Genomic DNA, 20,936 nt, shown 5'->3' on the forward strand with positions numbered 1-20,936 from the left:
TTTATAGACAGTATCTTTTGACAGAAACATATCCCTTACGAAATAAGTGAGATTTGTTTTCCCTCTGGGTAATGCAGCTCGAGTGCCCTGTGTTGCTCTCAGGCGATCACATCAGCTGGCTGTTATTCCAAGGCAAGAAAAATAGCATTCAGGTTTTGCCGTTACGTAGACATGATGACATTAAACACCTCCAGAGAAGAGCCACAACCAGCAGCAGAGGAGACACAGGGCTCTATCCACAAAGGAGAAAGCCCTGGGCTCCCAGCACATGGGACACCCCATGTACCCCAAACCTTTGTGAGCTCCGGAAGAGGAAGGAATATAACCATGGTCACTCAACAGCCTGATTGCTCAAAGGACCAGCGGTTCCCCATCATGATGGCAGCTTTGCCATTGATAGCAGTGGGAACCAGGCTGGGCCTCACCTGAGTGTTGTACTTTTGCAAGACCATTATTTATGTTTTCCTTCTTTCTTCCCCATCAACAAATCTTAAAACAATACATTTGATGAAACAGAACATACCAACGGACAGGGTGCATCTAATCCAGGCGCTCCTTGGTCTCCCTTATCCCCTTTAGACCCTCTAGAGCCTTTCTTGCCCCTCTCCCCCTGTAAATAATAGTTTAGTCCAAGAAAAAAAGAATACACAAAAGCTTTAGGATCATCCATTTCAAACAAATGTCAGCAATAGTTTAAAAAAAGGATAAACATTTAGGAAACATTTGAAAAGAAGAGAAATCTCCCTTTGAGACATTGAGTGGAAAACAACATATGGAGCTACTAACCATTACTTAGCTGCATAAACACATGGGCCATTGCTAAAGTCCCACACTGGTAGACTGTAAGGGCTCTGCATCAAAGGGATTACTGGCGCCTCTGAACTTTATGGGCAGGCCTGCAAGGAGCACTACTCCTCCTCCATCAGCACCATCACTATGAGATGACTTCTCTGGACTTCCTACACATTCAGTACGGTATACATTTGGAGAGAGGCACCCACTGAGAACTGGCTGACCCTAGACACACAGGGTCCCTCCTCTGCCACAGGAACTCTAGGGAAGCATCTAGGTGCCTGGTGCCTCCGATGACCAGACCTGCAGCAGACCCCAGGCAGCCTCTCCTGCTGTGGTAGGAAGGCACTGCTGGCACAGATGCCCTCTGTTGATTGTACTTTTCTCACCACTCTGAATTCTCATTCTCAAAAAAATTCTCACTCATGGGAAAAGGTTAAACTGTTTAATGAACACTGCTTGCCACCATGAGTTGCTAGCATTTCCTTAGAAGCTGGGTTTTTTTTGTTTTGTTTTGTTTTTTTGTAGGGGGATGGGGTGTGTGAAGGGGGGGTTTAGGGATTTTGAGAGGTTTTTAATTTATTTTTTTAAGATGTACAATTACTTCTACATCTCACAGCAGCAAAGCTTTAACTTGAATGAGCGTGTTTGCCCGAATCTTACAGTCATTTGTGCACTGGGGTGCATCAACAATGCTAAATAGAGAAGAGCCAGAGAATGAAGCATGTACTCGGCCCGGACAATCTGCACAGCCTGCTTGTCATTTGGGGCGCTCTGAGTAGTGCTCCCCCAGACAAACCTGTTAGACAAGGGGCTGACTAGCCCTAAGCAGCACAGCCACGGGGCAGCGGCTGCCCCTGGCCCTCTACTCTGGCAGCACAGACGTACCCCAGGGCGGTATGATTCTTACGGCGGTTTGATACTGCAATTTTTCCGCAGGCTCCATGTTGAGTTACTCCAGAGCCAGGGCAGAGAGGAAACAATTTAACAAATCATAACCAAAAAGGAGGCCTACTCTCTTGAGGAGGGGCAGCATTAGGTCAATGAAAGCCAGCCACGCCACGAATGGGGCTGGTGGAATGCCTAGATGCCCTGTTGGCTCTCCTTACCCAGGGAGGATACATCCCTCCTGTAGCCGGTCAGCCAAGGCAGGGCACAGCATGGGTGTTTGCCAGTTTTCTCTATACCAAATCTTTCTGTATAACAGAGGAAATTCTCACAGCTGCTAAGCATAAAACAGGAAAAGGAGTTTTTGCACAGGGAGTTGCATTTAGGGTCCTTGTGGGGAGTGTTAAAGGAATTAAGGGATAAAATCAGACAGCACAGGTTGCTGTTTCTTCTTAGTAAAAAAACATAAAAAGAAAATGTTAAACCCAAAGCTGGCAAGAGAAATGGATGGGAGAGGAGAGGTAATGAGAAGTCACCCAGAACCAAGCACTGGAACAGAGAGGATAATCCAGGAAAATGAGGCATGGGTTGCTCTGGAGGAAGGAGGAAGGAACCGGGAAGAAAGGCAGAAGAGGAGGCAGGGATAAAGGGGACAAAGGTGGACCTGTAGGAGTGAGGAAGACGCACATACACACAGGAGAAAAACCACAGGCATTAAAATAACAGTGAAAAGATCAGCCTGGTAGCAAAAATCAGGGTTTACACTTTTTCAGCTGGGTTACTTGAAAGGCCATCTGTTCCCATTGCTACCTAGTGCCACAATACTCTCTCTACCTGTCCCCAGGTGCAGCTATGCTGACCTCCCACTCAAAAAAGGGCAGCAGAAGCATTTCTGGGATTTCAAACCACTGCTCTGCATCAAGTAATAGAAAGGATTTTGGCAAAGTATTTGGGAGCTTAACAAAGTGGATCCTCATTTTTAATGTGCTCAGCACTGAAAACCTTCACACTGAAGCGCTGTGCTTACTGCTGCTGTCTGAAAGGAAGAGCTGCATTTCAAATGGACACATCTCCCACCTCCGCAGAGGCCAGTGTTGTATCCCAGCCCCCGTGGAACAGGTCAGAAGTGGGGTGTTGCCTTCTCTTTTTGACTTCACAGCTTTCTTCTTGTTCATTTGCAAGTCTCCTGACTGAACTGCTGCTATAGTTTTGCCAGCAGTTGGGAGAGACTGTCCCACACTTTTGAGGAGGTTCTGGTGTGGAAGCCATGTGTCCCACTGTAGGGGAGACCTGGTGTTTAGGCTGCAGAGCAAATCCTGGGGAACCAGCACTGTGTCCAGTTCTGCTAAATGGTACTTGTCAGATCTCTCTGATGATTTCAAAGGGATGGGGGCATTCAGACAAAACAGCAGTGTAAAGGGGACTCACCAAAACCATGCTGTTTAGCTCTAAGCAGTAGTGACTTGCTCACAATTTTTGAAGAGGGGAAACCCCTGTACAAGGACTCAGTGGGAAAAGTGGTATTTTCTAGGATACTACCTGCAAAGATATTGCGCTTGCCCTTTTACAGTCTCAAGTTTCTCACACTTCTCATTTCAAAATATTGGCTACAGTGATGCAAAGTGCATGCATGCTTCAAGGGGCCAACAAAACTTCCCAGTCATGCTTTCCAATTCATCGTCTACAAGGAAGTGCAGTTTCTCTCATTTTTCCTTTGTTTTCATGTGAAAGCTCAGTGAAAGCCTATCTACAGCTAATAAAGGATCCTTCTTTTAAAGGAGATGCCCAGTTTTACAACCAACTGAAAAAGTCTAGGAATTCTGTTAAAGTATTTTTTGTTTAGAAGCCACACAAACAAAATAAAACTCATCTTAGTGAAGGGGAAGTTAAGAAGCAAAGCCAGAAATGCAGTGATTAAAAAAGGGGAGAACTTCAGAGCTCCCATGAAACGTGGACCTTTCTCCCCTAGTTTAAGATGCCAGTTGGCTACTGCTTTCCAAAATTGCCCATTCTGTGCAGAGTAAGGTCAGAAATACATTGCAGATAAAGGACAGAGAACACTCACTATTGTATCAAAAGCAAATTCATATAATGAAATCACCACACAGGCACATGCACTGTAAAACTTTACATTTTCAGATAAATTTAGGTGATACCAGAGTCTTACGAAGAGAATGTATGTGCGAGTACATGCATAAAGACATACAAATGTGTACTATGTTGAACTACTTGACATATTTATAAAACTGTAATCTTACAAAGTCTAATCCAGAAGACATTTATATTTCTAACTATAAATTATATTCAACTATAGCTCTCAACTGTTTTTATCAAAAAGATTCAGAGCCTTAACAGGCAAGAAATTCCTTACATTGTGGAAAACCTGACGAAAAAGCAAGGATTTTCTCAACATGCACTTTTTAGTAACGTTTATTTTTCTGTAACACAGGTGGTATGACAGAAAAGCAGCCATTCATGTTATTGGTTTTGACCCAAATCTTCACCATCACATCCATTCAGGACAATGCCTGAGGAGGCTTCATGTCTGATTCTTTAAGATAGGTGAATTTAATTTATTTTTTCCAAATTTCCATCTGCCAAATTCTCCGGAGGATCATTTGCTAGAGGGCAACCTTCTTTTTCATGTTTCAGAGGGAATTTAGAAGTAACGTAATAAGATTTGCTGGCTCACCTCAGTTAATTCTTATGGGAATCGCTACACACACCAGTAAATAGATACTCAGGATTTCCTAAAGCATATCATGTTAGCCTAACTCTACTACACCTGAAGTCCCACGCTTCAGTGAGAGGAGAGCTGTGACAGCAATGAACACATTAGAAAATCCCTCCTATAGTTTTCATTTATACAAGCTACAGGTATCACCTGCTAAAATACAAGTTTGTAAAGTTACTTATATGAAGGTCAAGCAGGCAGAATTACATGCTAGCTACTTAAGGTTGCTCAGGAGTTAACCGGTCTTTCACTGTGTGAAGACATTAGTAACTAAATGCAAGAAGTTTGCCTGGTAACTTACCCGGATACCTTTGTCACCAGGTAGACCTTGTAAACCCTGAAATACATCAACACAAAAAGAAATATTTTAAAATAAGTAGGCCCCATTGTATTCCCACTCGAAAAGAAGAATGTGTGCCCAGTTGTTTGCTTTTACCATTTGTACCAATTGCTGTATGGTTAAAAAAAAAAACAACCCGACAAAAAATTTTCCAGCAGACAACCTCCTTTTCACCTCCATTAGACCATCCAGGTTGTAGCACCACTTCTACTACTCTAAGGGTTCTTCAGATAAAATACAAACTAGCTCAGAGAATGCAGCCCCTGAAAAAACCAGCAAACACAACAAAGCAGCTCCATGATTACATAACACTACAGTTCCAACACTGGCCCCGTTTTGCAAAAAATAGTCCCAAACAGTGGAAGTAACCTCACTGAAGGCAGCTTTTGTCACTGCAATGACAAGACAGGCCCTCTCAGACAGGTGGGAGGCAGGCACCCAAGCTGTGGAAAGGGAAACAGAGCAGATGTGCTCAAAAGCAGCTCTTCGTGCTACTGGGAGTCCTGTGCAGCTTCTTTGAGGACCAAGGCAAATTAGTTTGCCTTCAGCTTCATCCTCCTCGTTCTGAATCATTGCTCTGAAGCTACCAAGCTCTTTCTGTTGCTCTCATAGTATACATAGGTTTGCAACTTTGGGTTTTTATCACCTAACCTAGCTGAAACTGCAAATGCTGTATTACAGCAGCACCTTAAGCTATCAACCACAGCAAGGGAAGAGGCACTGTAGGTAAAAAATCTCTGGTACTTCCATACTTACAGGAAGCCCTGCTGGCCCCATTGGTCCGACAGCTCCAGGATCTCCTTTACTGCCCTGAAATGAAGACAAGAGAGTAGAAAGTCTTACATTCCTATTCAGTACAAACAGGCAGCACAGCAGTGCCTATAACAGCACTATAGAAGAAAAGTAAAGGACCCCTTTCAAAGCACCTGAAAACCCTGAGGATGAGATACTCAAAATTCAAAGAGGCCCAGCTGAGGGTCTTACATGCACGAGGAGAGAGCGGTTCCAGCTCTAGAAAAACGTAGAGCTTCACCATCACAGAGACTTGCAGTATCTTCAAAGAAATTACAGAGCATTGGTCAGTTCTGAAGAAAACTCACCCTTTCTCCTTTTGGTCCTGCTGGTCCCGAAACCCCAATTGGTCCTGGAGTACCCTGTAGTTGTAGGAAGGAAAACACATCAGGATATTTTTATTCCAGGGCCTCATTAAAGGCAGGAGACACTGCTGCTCCTTTAGGAAAAAGCACAGCTGGGAAGGACAGTCTGGTGGTGGAAGGCATCTAGCACCACTACAGCTTTCAGTGTTGGTGGCGATGGATTTGGAGTAGCTGTTACAGGCAATTTGAAGAACATGGGAACTACTGTTACATTAGATCACACCAGCACCATTTTACAAAGCCTTATTTTTAATTTTGAAGCTCTCTCTTGACAATTGTTACAGCAGGCATTGCTACCAGTTCCACAGGAGGGATTTTTTTTCTCTCTAGTTTTCTATCAGACAAGGCTGAAAGCTGTAGCAGAATAAAGGTCATTTAGATATATGATAATAAATTTTTTCTTTTTCTTTATTTCCTTATTTTCTCTCCCCCCCCCCCCCCCCCCCCCCCCCGAAGTCAGTTGAGTTGAGCAAAAATGAAAGAGGTCTGTTACTTGGTGGCAGGCAGCCAGTCAATCATGCAAGTTTAAAAACAACATGCTGCAGAGGTGAATGCAGATGTGTACCTACACAGATGCAAATGAAGGGCTATCATTCAGTCCCAGTCCCTCTGTTCCCTTTTTGCCATTTATGTCACTCCACCAGGCTCCCAATCATGCTAACAGGAAAACAGTCTTTTTGCCAACCCTCTGACACAGGGGCCATCTCCCACTAGCATACCAAACTTACTTCCCAGTGCTGCTGAGACTTGCTTGGGCTTTGGGAAATTAACCGAAGATTATCTTTAATGCCAGCAACAGAGCAGTTAGGCAATAGTCCTTCTGGCTAAGAACTTTCAATTCAGCATAGACTCCTTGAACTTGTTGTGGAGTATTCCCACTGGAAGGTCTCTTACAACTCTCCCAAACCACATTCTACCGTCTAGATAAAGGATAGCTTTCTGATCTGTGGTGTGCAGTACGCCCACCTAACTACATAGTATAGACAGGTGTTTACCTTCCTAACCCTGTATCACATGCTTTTAGATCAGCAAGAACTTTGCTAACCGTGTAGGTATCGAGCCACAATTCCTTCATGGAACCTCGACGAAAGGACACCTTTGAGGCTCATTACCTGCCTTCTAGGAAGACCAAAGGAAGACGCTTCCAGAACAGGGACACCTTTCTACAGCCTTATGGAAAAGGTCTTGCACTTTTTAGTGTGAGCTTGTAATCCTTAGGCACTAAAGTAACCCCTCCAAAGTGAGCAGGATGACTCATGTGGATCAGGAGAGCTTTTCAGACAAGTTAAGATCTGCAGAATGTAAACGGAGAGGTAGCTCATGCAACACAACTTCAGTGTAGTGAAGGAAGTGAGAAAATCAGGTTCTCCCTAGGGTCATGCACAGGAGTTCACGTCACAGAAATCTTAATTGCCTGCACATATGCATTATTTTAAGATCATTGAGATCTTGCCACTACATTTATAAAGTTAAATCTACAGTTTCCCAAAACAAGTGACTATATAAGCTGCCATTCAGATTCTGTTCAGAAGTTAGAGCAGCTGAATTATTTCCACTTATGCTGAGGAGGAGAAATTGCTTTTTGTTTTTAAATAGTCAAATGGATTGTACACGAGCTATGTGTGATTTCCCAAGAGGGATTAAAAAATATTTGGCCCTTTAACAGCCAAGAATAGCATTCTGTTACCCAACAACAGCAGAATGGCTTGCAGAACCAGGTTAGCATTACTTGTCTCATTCTGAATCTGACAGACTGAGAAACTTGGGCACAAGGAGTTTGTTTCCTTCACATCTCACAGTGAGTTAGCAGCAAGAAGTGGGGCTCTTGCATCTTCCCGCTCCACTATTAGATGTTGCTGCCTCTCAGAGGTATATATTAAACTGGAACACACCCCACCACTGGCACCCCCAGGCAGCTGGGACTAAGCAAAGCGTGTGCGGAGCTGCTGAAGTTGCGTGGCATTCTGCTGCTGAGAGGCGAAGGGCTAGTCCTGCTTGCAGGCGGCCTTTTAGATGCAACTTCTTGCGGTGAGCTGCTTACCAGGCTATGGAGAGGTACCTGTAAGCATACCTGCAACTCACAGCCATGCAGCCTGAAGTGCCATGTGTGAAAACAAAGCACAAAGCTTTTTGCTCACAGGACAAGACACACAGTCATTATTATGCCTAAGGCAAAACTGAAGAACAACTGTCCCTACAAGATGGCAAGCAAGGCTACCGTGGAGAAAGACAGGATGGAGACCCCTCACAATCAAGAGGACAGGAGAACAGAGCAACATGGAACCATGCAGAGGTTTCATTCATCTTGTTATTGAGATAAAGTGGAACAAGTAGCCTGTGATCCCAGGATCCAGACAGACTGTAGTATCAAAAAAGACAAGCATGTGACAGCACTTCTCAGTCTGAGTTTAACACCCCTCCCAAGCCTGCTTTGGGAGAAAAGAAGGTTATTCCTGGCGTAAACGAGACTCTGGTGGAAGAGACGAGACAAATCACGATACTGGGGAGGAGGAACGTAGGGTAATGGAGAAATGGAACTCACCGGTGGTCCAGGCCTGCCGTCTAAACCTGAAGCACCCTGAACAGACGGGGGAGGGTTAACAAAAACAAGGCAAGAGGAGAGGGGAGGAGGGTGAGGGGGAAAGGAGAGGGGAGGGGAGAGGTGAGTGAAGCAGTGACTTGAGACAAACATATGCTTGCAATAAACAAAAATTAAGATCTCAAGGACAGGTGATGGTACTTACAGGCAAACCAACAAAAACATAGAAACACTGAATACATATAATGTTGACCTGCAACTTTTAGATCCCTTTGAGAATGCAAATTTCCCTCTCTATGTGCCACCAAGAAAACCCCTGAGGAAGAAGCTGTTCTGTGACAGGTGATGAAAAGGACAATGTGACAGTGGAGTTGAAACTTGCATTGCCTTTGCAGCAGACTAGGCAACACAGATGAGACACAAGGCTCAGAGGACCAGAGGCCTGTGGTTACAGAGGCATTTACAAGCAGTACAGAGCCATCGGTCCTACCAAGAAACCCAAGTCCTGTAGGACTTCCACGCTTAGCTCCAGGCTTGCTCCACTCTACGTCCAATTGTTCGGAAGCTTTTAAAACAGGTGGCTCATCTTCCTGTGTCACCAGTGCAGATTTTCACCAGATGAAGATTATGTGGCACTTTTCTGAACACTTGGCTCTTGCCCTGAATTTCCTCATCCATAAAACTTAAGAGTGGCTCTGCCCAAGGCCCATCTAGCCCAGTGTCTTGTCTCTTGACAGTGGCTAGGAGACACTCAGCTTGTTGGCCATAGGGAGAAACCCAAGGCGACTGCAATCAGTGCTGAAATGTGCTGAAATTCTGGCATGATGTCAAGTCCTAAGTAACACATGAAAAGGCAGCAGATCCAGCTGTGGGATTTTACAGTACCTGTTTGACACTGCATTTAGTGTGACAGGCTGAAAACACACTGGATTGGGCATGGAAAAGCTCATGAAGAGACTTAGGCAGCTCTGAGGAGGGATACAAGATCCACAGTATCTCGCTGATCTTATTAACGGCTCACTAATCTGTGCTCCCTCATTGGCCAGCAGATATTGTTGATCCAAACACAAAACATTTCTAAGAGGATGCTTCTGAGCTGGTCTTCCCGTCTCCACAGCTCAGGAAGAGTGATGCAAAGAGCTAAGGGACTTTGGTTTCTCATGGGGCTCACTGCTGTAGGAAAACCAGGTAGCATGTTCCCTGCCACGCTGATAAGCTTGTCAGGATAATTGCTGGGGCATCTTCTGCTCAGACTGTCATAAAAGCCTCTGTCCCCTGTCCCGATACCCCACAGATACCCCACTGAGGGAATAACCATTTACACAGAAAGCTTCCATTTGCATTTCTCAGGGCAAAATGGGGACTGGGTTTTTCCTCCTCTCTGCTTCGCTGAGGCACGATCTTCTGCATTTGAGCCTTCCAGAAGTGTGGCTTTCTCCCCCCTTGCTCTTCACAGAGCCACAGTGAATACATACATGATGAGGTCGCTTGAGAGCCTAGCTACATGCGATGCACCCGGGCCCTAGAAGGTAACTGCTATATAGCACAATAAAAGGAGGAAAACGTTTTACAAACAAGGACACGCACATTTCAGTCAGGGACAAGGGATCTGGGTGATCAAACACAGGCCAACAAAGTCACACAGTACACAAGATGCGCTTTGCGGTGCTTGTTTCCAGGCAGTGTGTTCAGCAAAGGGAGAGGGCGTGCTCTGCCGCTGGTGCTTTTTATGAGGAGAGAACTCGGGGGCTGCAGAGCAACTGGGTGGAACTAGTTACCACTAATTCATTATCATCTGTCAGCTCAGGCAGCAGGAGAAGAGGCTTTTTACATTGTGAGCTTAAAGCTTCACAACGTCTTCAGGTTTGTATCTCTAAAGCTACTGTAATTTCTTTATCATTCTGCCAATTCCCCCTTGCTAAGCTAAGCAGTGCACTAACACTAGTCTGATGTGGCTGAGTTCACATATAGCAGGGAACACAGCAAGCTTCTACCATGTCAGGGGAAGCATTGATTCCACTGCAGAAGTGAGAGGAAAGTATCGGCTAGTGAAGAAGCTGACTCCATTCAGAAGCACAAAGCTTTGTACAAAGTTTGGCCCAGGTGACAAACAGCTGGAAAAGTGTTTTCTTTTTCACGTCTTTTTGACTTCTGTTTCTGGTCTTGTGAAGTGTAAAGAACCCACAGGAAACCTATTGCTTGTTTTTCCCAATCCTGCCAGAAGCAGGAAGAATTAAAGTGATCAAGGATCTATTTAACAGATCTAAAAGATAAAGGTTCTGTACAGAAATTGAGGCTTTAAGTTTAAAAAGCAAAGGCACAGTTATTTATAGATCATCTCTGACTTTATATGTTAAATCCCTGTGTGCGTCTCCTATTGAGGGATCTTTTTACAGCTGATATAAGTTTGGCTCATAAAGTGCTGCTTGCTTCCTGGATACTTACGGGTAATCCCAGTGGCCCTCTGTCTCCTTTTTCACCCTGGGCACCCTTCTCTCCTTTCAGTCCATCAATCCCTGCTTCCCCCTAAAGGAAGGATGAAGCAGAAAATAAACCCACCATATCACCACTTATATAACAAACATTCCTCCTTTCAGAGAGCGAAGCAGCAAAAAGAATACAAGAGGCAGCAGAGTAATGCTTTAGCCCGAGTCTCAGCCCAGTGGAGAAAATCAGTACCAGCCAGACAACCTCTGTGTAAGCACCTCTTTTAAGTCAATGGCAGTAAAAGGACATTCAGGCCCAGTGCTTAAAGACGGCCAAAGGGGAGCTGAGCTCACTTCTGCGTTGCTTTCCAGGCTATTGCAGGGAATGGCAGGTTAATGTAAGTAACTAGAAGTTGTCTGATAGGGTGGTTTTACATTTTAAGATGTGGATCCACTGGAAGTGAATGACAAGCGTCTATAAGCTTTGAAAAAAAATCATACCGAAATAATTTTTGGAAACACTTTTGTAAATGAAAAGGCATCGATTTCAACATTTGGCAAAAAATAATTTCATCATTTTTTTCCAACTATATTTTTTAAATTCTGTATTATAAACTATAAAGCAATATTAAACAAGATACTCCTTTTTCATAAATTCAAAATGCAACCCAAAGATCCTGCTCCTCTCCTTCCCCTCCCCCTTCTTGTTCATAAGGCATTTTAAAACATTATTGTGGTTGCATTTTGAAACAGCAGTGTCAGAAGAACCGTGTTTGCACAGTAACAGTAAGCCTGCTTGCTGTACTCTCCTACCACTGTAAGACAACACATTGCTGGCTCACTCTGCCAGCGCTCCGGTTTCAATACAGCCGTGCATCACTGCTCTACACCAGCATTTGGCTTGAGCACATGCCTGGAAGAGTTACTTATTTCTGACATGTCTGCAAAGGGTGTGAAATGCTCTTCTTTCCCACTACTGAAAGCCTCATTACGGGTTGCAGGGATGGAACAAAAATTTCCACACTCAGGACATCTCGTTGCACCTGCTGATGAAGTCTACACAGATCCTCTGTTCAAGGAGGAACTGGTGCAGTACTGCCCCTGCCTACACTCCAGTCTGTGCTGCGCCAGACTCACCTGCGTTTGTTTGGCACATACCCCAAAGACAACTGCACCTGTGGAAGTTTCCTAGACTCTGGATAGCAGTGGCTAGTGAGGTACAGACAAGCAAGACAGATAACTATCTGTAATCAACACTTGGAGAAAAGATGAATCAGGATAAACATACCATCCCCTTTAGCACTCAAATAGTGCTGGTAGCCAACTACTGAGCGTAACCAGAAGAATTAAGACACTTTCTGCATTTTCCAATCTTTGCCAAGAATGTCAGAGGAAAAAGACCGCTCTCTACTGTCATTTGTCATATGTACTGACATACATACATGTCTCATACTGAACATTTCTACTCAAATATTTTTTCATCTCAGTACTTTTTTACAGCAGGCAGACCAATGGTGCATGCTGAGCATAAACACACGTAGATGGAGATTAGAAAGCTCCTCATCACCAAGAGCAGTGAAGTTCTTGAGTGGCTTTACAACAGAATTCACAGAGTATAGAACCTGGCTAATTTTAAGCTAGAGCTCAGTTACTTAGGATTGTATGACAGGCTGTTCATCCCACTGTACATACCTTCACCCTTCAGACAAAGATTTCAACTATGTTCTCATGGGAAGATTTCCAAGGGCTGGTGACTCCCCACTTCTCTGAGTGAAAACTGGAGGGAATGACCAGTTTTCTGGGTCCTAAAGTGAGAGCTGCTAATCATTTTTTTTCAAGAAAATACCCAGAAGGATCTGTCCTCTTACCACGATGGAAGAAAAGCATCACTTGATAGCTAGGAAGTTGATACTGAAGGGAATTCTTGCACCTGGGACAATTCTATTAAAATTTCAGGATGTAGTGTTTTACAGCCTTACCTTCGGTCCTGGGAGGCCCTGAAGACCCTGTATTTGGGATGAGAGACAAGATATGAGTAATGTTTAAGGATGTGCTTTAAAATCCAGGTTTCCCAGTTCAGTGTGCAGTATAGAGTTTTCCCTTTCTGTCACAATGACGGCACAAATGCTGAGCCTGAAAGCCTCTTTATTTGTCCAAAGGGCACTTCATGTACTGTTCTCATCTGGTAACGAGGAGACTCTTGCCAAGGACAACCTGGCTTGGGCCAGGCTTGCTATGAAGACCTTTTCTGCAGTTGATCCCTTTAATCCCATCCATCCCGTCTTGCTGCTGTCTTCCCTTTCATCTCAGACTAACATAACGTTGTCCCTCTACCTACCCAGCCCATCACAGCTCTGACCTACCCTGGGGAGGTGGTTTTTGAAGTGATACTAATCACGTCCCTGTTTCAGTGCTCCGGTGTTTGTGGCTCTTTTCTCTGCCCAGAATCTTCCCCAGCCACTTCCCGCTCTATCCTTATTCCCAGTGCCTTGCTTCTCAGGTGAATCACTCAATACTTACTGAAGGTCCTGGTGGGCCTTGGGGACCAGGGGGGCCAGATATCTAGAAAGCAATGCAAGAGAAGTCGCTGTCATAATCTGCTGCCCTCAGAGGGGAACTGCTGAGAGGGGAGACAGGGCACAGGGTGCAGCAGAGCCTTACCAGGCTTGGAAACCTGGACTCCCCCTAAGGACCGAGTGCAGAAGTGGCAACAACCCAGGACAGAGTAGCTGAGAAGCAGCAGCAGGACTCTGGGGAGGGTTATGCCGCAGTTGAGGATATTTAGGAGGAGGGAAAGCAGCGAGTTTTTTCCAGAAAAAGATCCACTTCCACTACCACCATTCCTGCAAGGAGGCTCAAGGCCAACAGCTAGCAGCTGTTTCAAAAGATAGGAAAGAAGGTGGCTGTCTCCACACATACAGAAGTGTATTGGATAGCCTGTGGGACTCCTTGCTGCAGGGCATTACAAAAGCTAGGGGTGATCTTTGAGGGGAGAGCAGGCAAAAATCAAGAATCAAAATCTATTGAAATATGTATGTAGATACATGTGAGTATTGTTCAGGAAATCCATTCACCACAAATGCCAAGGAAAATATTTGTCATGCTTTCTACAATCTTCTAGTCTTCCCCAGGCCTTCATTATCAATTGCTTGTTGTGAGATAGATTGTTCTTGTGTAAGGGAAAAAGTAGGGCATCGGGGGCTAGAGGTGGCTGGCAATTCATTCGCACAAGATGAAACTTGCTGTCCTCAGTGAAGGGTGTGTCATAAGACAGTGGGACGTGCTGGTTGCCAGTAGCACTGCTGCCAAGTCATGCCTCCCCAACTGCTGAGGTTGCAGAAGGAAAATGGGAAAGGTAACGTACCGATTCTCCCGGATTTCCTTTGTCTCCACGCTCCCCAGGCTCACCCTTCTCTCCCTGCACACAATAACAGACCCTGTCACAACCAGGTGCAGTCTGGGGCCTCACTGCATCAGAAGCCACCTGTGAACCACCCACCCGTATGCTGGCAAGCAGCAGTTCCCCAAAGGAGGAGATGGAACACACCATGTCTTCCACAAACAGCTCACTTGCGGCTCTCCTGCACCTCTGCTTCCCGAGGAGACACCCTACAAAGTGGGAAACCTCCAGGGGCGGTATCTCGTGGCTGTGCAAGGGGAGTGCCACAGGGCTTTGCTTGCCTTTCCCCAACAGCAGCCTGACACCTCTCTGCTGCACTACAGCCCCTAAGGGAGGGGCTATGGCAAGCAGGTTGACAACAGAGTCGTGCTGCCAGCAAACTGGGCGTCTCAGCTGACAGAGCCGTGCAGGGGCTGTGGGCAGCCACCAGAGCCAGCGCCTCCAGACTGCAACGGGAGCAGACACCCAGCCAGACCCCTGCCAGTCGCTGGAGACCTGATGGACATTCAGTGACATCTAAGCCCCTAACTAAGGGGTAGGGGTTTGAGGCTCCTGAGATACTCAGCACTTTGGGAAATGAAGCCTTGTGCATTGCTCTGCGCCGTTTTCTCTTTGCCAAGCAGGAAAGAGCAGCCTGCCTTTTTCATTCTTACTGTCAATCCTGGAAGTCCAATGGGACCCGGCAATCCTGGTGGTCCTGGCACCCCTTGGTCACCTCGTTCACCCTTCTCTCCAGTGGGGCCATCAAGACCCTATGGATCAAGAACAATTTGTGGATTCTTTGCAAAGCTAAGTCAGGCAGACACACAAGACATAACTGCAAGAGCTGAGACTGGCTCTGGTTGCCGCAAGAACACACTGAAAACCTCAGACAACCATCTGGTGCCCTGGGAAATGCAGGGCTTCACTAGTATTGAAACTGGACATGCAAATGCCTGAACGTCCTCCTCTCATCGTGGACGTACCAGTGCCCAGAGTGGGGATGGGGTACTGCTTTCCTGCCTCCACGTTCTGCTCATGGTTGTGCGGTTTCTTGGAGTTCACGCTAGAAATCACTCCCCAATAGCCAGTTGTGACAACAAGAGTTTTACCCTAGTAATCTTATAGAGACAGAAGCTTCCTGCATAAAATCCTCTCAACTAGTGCTGGGGACGCAGAAGTTGTGACAGTCTGTAGCTGGGAGACTGGGTACTCTGCCCCAGTTAGTGGCAGGGATATAAGGGGTTACCCCAAGCAGTTGCCTTCCTAGGAGGGCATGCATGTTGGTACCTCAGCCTTCTCACTCATGGTCAGGCCTGCTTGTTTACAGTGGTTTTTCAGTTTAAGCAATACACCAGGCAGCAAGCTGAGGAAGTGACACAGCGCCCAGAGAACAGGGCAGGTAGCTGGGGACAGCCGCTTCAGCAAGCCAGGGAGCCAAGACATCATTTCCATATTGGCACGCTTCACACAGCAGCAACGGGGTGCCTCCAGCACCCACCTCGGAGGGGCTCTGAGGTATCTGAGAAGTCCCAGGGCCTTGCCCCATAACCTGGACAGCTTCGATTTACTCACCGGTGAGCCGGCTTGTCCTGGTTCTCCTTTATCGCCCTTTTCTCCTGTGACCCCAATATGACCTGGCTCTCCCTTCATTCCAGGTAGCCCATCCTTTCCTGGAAGTCCATGAGGGCCAGGGGGCCCTACTTCTCCAGGCTTGCCACGTGGTCCCTAACAGAAATCCACACAACATAAAGTGAAATATTTACAGCTAAGAGTAAGGTTACTCCTGCAGAGCGACTCCCTGGACCAGAGTCTCTTTCACTGCTCAACCTCTCACTCACAGTAATGCCCTCTGAGGAGTCATGGGCAGGACAAAGTAGATTTGCCATGCCAACCCAGCTGCTCCTTATAAGTTAAGACTTTGATAAACCATTAATGCTCATTTTTGTGAAGCAAAATACTTTATTGCACTGTGGGAAAAGCAACTGTGCAATGTCAGTGACAGAGATGGAACATACTAATTCCAGATAAGAACACTGAAGGAAAGAGCAATTCACAGAGGCAGTGTCTTACCTTTTCTCCATCATGGCCTGGAGGACCTGGCAAGCCAATTTCACCCTGAAACACAGAATTGGTACTTTGGCAGTTTGAAAGCAGCTGTTCTGACTCCTTCTGCATGGCACCGTGATGATGAAGGGTGGACATTACAGAAACAGTCTGCAGGGACTCTGGTAACTAATAGTCACCAAGAAAAAAGCATGGAAACCCCTGTTGAAACAAGCCACATTGTGTGACTGCCTAAGAATTTCACCAGCCTTGTTTATCCTGACTGACAGTTCACAGTCCCCAGCCAATACAATCCCCACACAGGGATCAGTTCCCATAAGCTGCTTCCTAAAGTGGAGGGCAAGTAGAAAAGATCCTTCAGATCTTTCAGATAAGGTGTTATCATTGTGGGAAAAGATGTTTTCAGGATATTGTGCATGAGGAGTGGTAGAGGCCAGCAGGACAGTCTGATAATGCTGGACAGGGAGAATAGGAGCTTTGGGGAAGGTTGTGTGTACAAATTCTTCCTGCACCACTCCTCTGTTTCCCTTAGCTCTGCGAGTATGGAACTGAGCAAATACCTTCTGTCCTGGTGGCCCTGGAGGTCCAGCCACACCGGGAAGTCCTGGGGGTCCCTAGATAAAGAAAAACTCATTTTCAGATTACCGAACAGGGCTTTTACTTTTGTGTTTTGAAACCAAACAGCTTTTCTGAGTTTAGGGGGAAATAGCTGGGGAATTTTCCAAGGGACTCCTAAAATTGTATTTGTGTGGGAAGACAAGCAATGGAGAGTCCCGAGTGAGCAAAGGCCAGTCCAAAGTGAGTTGGTTTTATGTATGTATTTCTTTATACTTTCATAGAAGAAAACAAAAATGACCACAGCTATTTGCTTGTGAAACAGAGATGAACTTAACAAGGTTTTCCCTTCCTATCTACAAAAGTATATGTTTAGAACAGAAATCATAGGAAACACTGCACTACTTAGATCCCAACCACAACTTAAACAGAGCTAAATGGCCTCACATTTCCCAATTGGTCTTGGCAGTTACCACTTTAAGGAGACCTAGGGAGCAGTCTGGCCTAGCATGTGTTAACAACTGTGTGTCATACTGCATTTTAAACCCCCAGCTTTTTTCCTAACTGGGTTTCTTCTCCTGAGAAGAAAAATACAGGGACACTTTTTCCCTTATTTTGGCTCAAAATAACTACCTTGCCTCTCTTTGTCTTCAAACAGCTTGTAGTCACTGCTGTTTAAATGGTTGGTTTTGTACAGGACTGTTATGTCAAGTTATACTTACCAATGGTGAAAATGTCCTCCCCTCCCATCACAGAAAGTGTCCACCACAGACTGCCAGTATAAGCTTTCTTGCAAGGCACCCAGAATCTCCTTTTTCACTGCTTTGGTCAGCCCCCCTTGCTCTTCCCTACCCTTTCTCAGCACTGCCTGTTTTGAGCAGCATCTATTACTTCTTAAAGCAGAAAAATAAAGGGCCCGATTAGAATTCAAGTGCCAAGATCAGAAGGCAAGATGAGCTCTTCCTCCAACTGTCAGCTGACCCAACACTGGTTCCCAATAGCAAAGGTCAAATGTTTTAGCCACAACTAAATTGTTAGGAACTCACCATCAAGGCCAAAGTTCGTATTTCCTAGGAAAAAAATAAATTAAAAAAATCAAAATGGGAAACAATGATTGGAAAACTAAGCTTTTCCTGGAGGTCGTTTGTTCTCCACTAATGTAGCACTGGCCTAAATGAGCAAGGAGCCCCAAAAATGAACAAAAGCAAAAAACTACCTTTGTGTCCCATGGAGCTGTTATGCTACAATTTCCCCTTTTTCCAAGTAGAGCCCAGGCTAACCCAGAGCTGGGCACAGCCGCTCACTCTGCACATCATCAGTACATGTTTTCAAGGAAGCTTTGCAGTCCTTTTATTCGCTGTCTACCCAAGTCAATGGGCCACTCTCGAGGGGATTCACATGACCTCTATGTCCACCAGTGTTAATATATCAACTAAACAAGGTGCACAAGTATTTCCCAAAAGACTATAAGCAGTGAGTTGTGGGATGAAGGGGACTAAGGAACAACTAAGTACTTCCATTTGCTGCTACTGCTGAGGAAGCAGAACTCCATCATTCTCAGCTGTCTGCATCCCCTGGGAAACAGTAAAGGACCCAGCAGTCACCTCATGGGATAGGAGGGCAGTTGCTCACCTGGAGAGCTTCACTGATGTTCCCATCGTAGTCCATCATTTCATCCTTCCCAGGCTCTCCTTTAGGGCCCTGCAAAATATCAGCTCTTTAGCCAGGGCTTGGGGATTGCCCTTTCCATGGGGTACTCAGACCCCTGAAAAAAGGGGTCTCAGAGGGGCCTGTTTCATGAGCTTCCAGTTTTTCATTTATTAAACAAAGCTCTTAAAAGCACATTTTATACAGGAAACACTACAGCAGCGTAGCCAGACAAACCCAGATCACCATGCCATGACCATCAAAGCTGGCAGGTCTGGTGAATGGTGAAATTGTGGCCAGAATCCAGGAACCGGATTGTCTAATTGCCAGACTTGGGCATGCACCAAACACCCTCTTGCTGCCCTTTGCTGGTATGACAAGGGTCCGAGTTCAGACTAGGATGTCCAAAACCACCTCCTCCTATGAATAAGCCAAGCACGCACCCCGAGGTGGCTCAGAAGACTTTTCTTCCCCTAAAATGGGAGCATCTTCTGGTGAGGGTGTGGGAGTGGAGAAATGGCCTGTCTCAAACTTAGCCATTGCCCAGCTATAAGCACTTTTAGTGACAGTGAAAACATCTGTTAAGAAAGCAGAGGCCCAACCTAGACTGTCAGTGTGGTCCCACCATCCTTAGACTCCTTTGAGTGGCCAAAACTCTTCAAGTGTTAGTGAAGGGACACCTACCCTTGGGCCCATGGGTCCCTGGTCTCCTGGTGAACCAGGTTCCCCCTGTAACAAGAAGAACATGATGTTAACAAAGCCTATCCCCTCTCTTGCTTGAACTCCAGGAATCATTGTTCTCTGCTAGTCCTCTGAAACAGTCTGGGACTACACAGCTTAATTTTAAAATGCTCCTTTTCAGCTGTTTTGTACATGTAGGAACAAATTTGCAGCTACTGAACCTGGAGTTGGGCTGTGCAGAAGCATTCTGTACCTTTTCCCCCCGTGACCCTGCAGCACCAGGCTGGCCAACATCACCAGCTTCTCCCTGAGAGAAAGAGAAAGGGGAAGGGATGGGTTTGTATTGTGTGGAGGGGGCCAGCTTTGATTTTCCAGAAGGAAGAATTGCACCCTTCTGGGCCCCCTTCTCCTCCAGTAACCCAAGTCTCCTGCCATGACTTCACACCAAGTGCCCTTCTGTTCTACCCAGTGCAGAGGGAATATTCAGCATGAAGGAAAGCACCCAGTTCAGACCCAAAGTAAGTGCACAGGAAAGCTGTTCCAAGTGCATCTGAGACTGGACCTCAGATATGAGTGTCCTTGGTGTCCTTTGCCAAAGGGCAGGATTTTACTGCTGCTGCTCCTTGAGGAGGTAGATGAGGAAGGGGAAAGGAGACTTGGAGGGCCTCCATCCTGCCTCCCCATGTCTACCCTTCCTCAGGTACCACAGGGACTAGAGGTTGTTGTTTATTCTGAGCACCTGTTTTCTTACAGAGCCTAGAGGGGAGTTACCTGAGCACAAGGAGGTTATTTTCCTCCCAGAAACACAGTTCACAAATTCTCTCTCTTTCAGCATATAAATCAACAGAACAAAAACAATCTGCAGAACCCGACATCCCTTCGGCAGGTGATCAGAGGTGGGCAACCTTTGCCCCTTCCTACACACCTCATGCAGGGCACAGTGCCTTACAACACACAACTCCCTGCAGGAAAAAAAACACTCACCTTTGGTCCAGGGGGCCCAGGCAGACCTGGAGGGCCAGGTTCTCCTTTACGTCCCACCAAGGCATTCTCAGCATTCCCCTTCTCTCCCTGTTTGCAAGGAAGAACAAGCTGTGTGCCACAGTTCAGTTTCTCTATGTCTGTAATTTCACTTGCCAAACTGTGGGCTTAGAGAGACAGAGCCCAAGACAAGGTCCATCAGCTGGTCTCTTGATAGCCCAGAAATGTCACTGCTCCAGGGCCGCCAGCAGTCCAGGAACCGGGCTAATGTAGTTCTGCCTGGGGGCTCCACCTAGAGCCCTGCCAGCAGTCACAGCTTTGGCTGCAGTGCTTCTGCTCGGCCCTTATTCCCAAGGCCATATAAGCTGCCTGTGGACAGACCTCATCCCCCAGTCTCCAGTTTGAACACAACAATTTTCTTCTGCTATTGAAACTGAGCTGATAAAACCACCGATGATGGCTTTTTTGGGTACGTCTTCCTCTGGAGCTGTAGTCATCAGCCAGATAATGAGCCCTGCAGACCACATCCTTTGCACAGGACAGATACAAAGGCAGTACAGGAACACTTTGCTTACACCATGTTACCGTTACACCTTCATCCTTTCCTGAAGTGGCCACTGTCATTCAGTGCACTGTCCCCTTTCCCAATGGAAAAGCACCCTGTGAAAGTCTGACTTGAAAGGTGTGGTTTCTATGCACACCTGGGAGCAGGGAGAAAGCCACAGTTCCAGAGCTTAGCTTTTGCTGACC

The 20,936-nt window shown here is 46.1% G+C and overlaps 1 protein-coding gene across 12 annotated transcripts in view; it reads right to left on the bottom strand.

Moving 5' to 3' along the window:
- COL13A1 (collagen type XIII alpha 1 chain) overlaps positions 1-20,936 on the bottom strand; it is a 92,636-nt gene that overhangs the window by 6,357 nt on the left and 65,343 nt on the right. For 9 of the 12 annotated variants that reach the window (XM_040606795.1, XM_040606800.1, XM_040606796.1 and 6 more), the window contains 18 exons: positions 20,190-20,276; positions 19,459-19,512; positions 19,209-19,253; positions 18,510-18,578; positions 17,924-17,947; positions 16,883-16,936; positions 16,329-16,373; positions 15,831-15,983; positions 14,930-15,028; positions 14,241-14,294; positions 13,397-13,438; positions 12,856-12,882; positions 10,896-10,976; positions 8,454-8,489; positions 5,855-5,908; positions 5,511-5,564; positions 4,716-4,751; positions 524-610 (listed from right to left, as the gene is read on the bottom strand). In XM_040606795.1, coding sequence (XP_040462729.1) covers positions 524-610; positions 4,716-4,751; positions 5,511-5,564; positions 5,855-5,908; positions 8,454-8,489; positions 10,896-10,976; positions 12,856-12,882; positions 13,397-13,438; positions 14,241-14,294; positions 14,930-15,028; positions 15,831-15,983; positions 16,329-16,373; positions 16,883-16,936; positions 17,924-17,947; positions 18,510-18,578; positions 19,209-19,253; positions 19,459-19,512; positions 20,190-20,276 — 1,101 coding nt within the window. The remainder of the gene's footprint in view (positions 1-523; positions 611-4,715; positions 4,752-5,510; positions 5,565-5,854; positions 5,909-8,453; positions 8,490-10,895; positions 10,977-12,855; positions 12,883-13,396; positions 13,439-14,240; positions 14,295-14,929; positions 15,029-15,830; positions 15,984-16,328; positions 16,374-16,882; positions 16,937-17,923; positions 17,948-18,509; positions 18,579-19,208; positions 19,254-19,458; positions 19,513-20,189; positions 20,277-20,936) is intronic. The other 3 variants (XM_040606806.1, XM_040606803.1, XM_040606797.1) reach the window with 3 other exon arrangements.

The sequence above is a fragment of the Falco naumanni genome, chromosome 9, assembly GCF_017639655.2.
Source record: "Falco naumanni isolate bFalNau1 chromosome 9, bFalNau1.pat, whole genome shotgun sequence".
Classification (NCBI taxonomy): Eukaryota; Metazoa; Chordata; class Aves; order Falconiformes; family Falconidae; genus Falco; species Falco naumanni.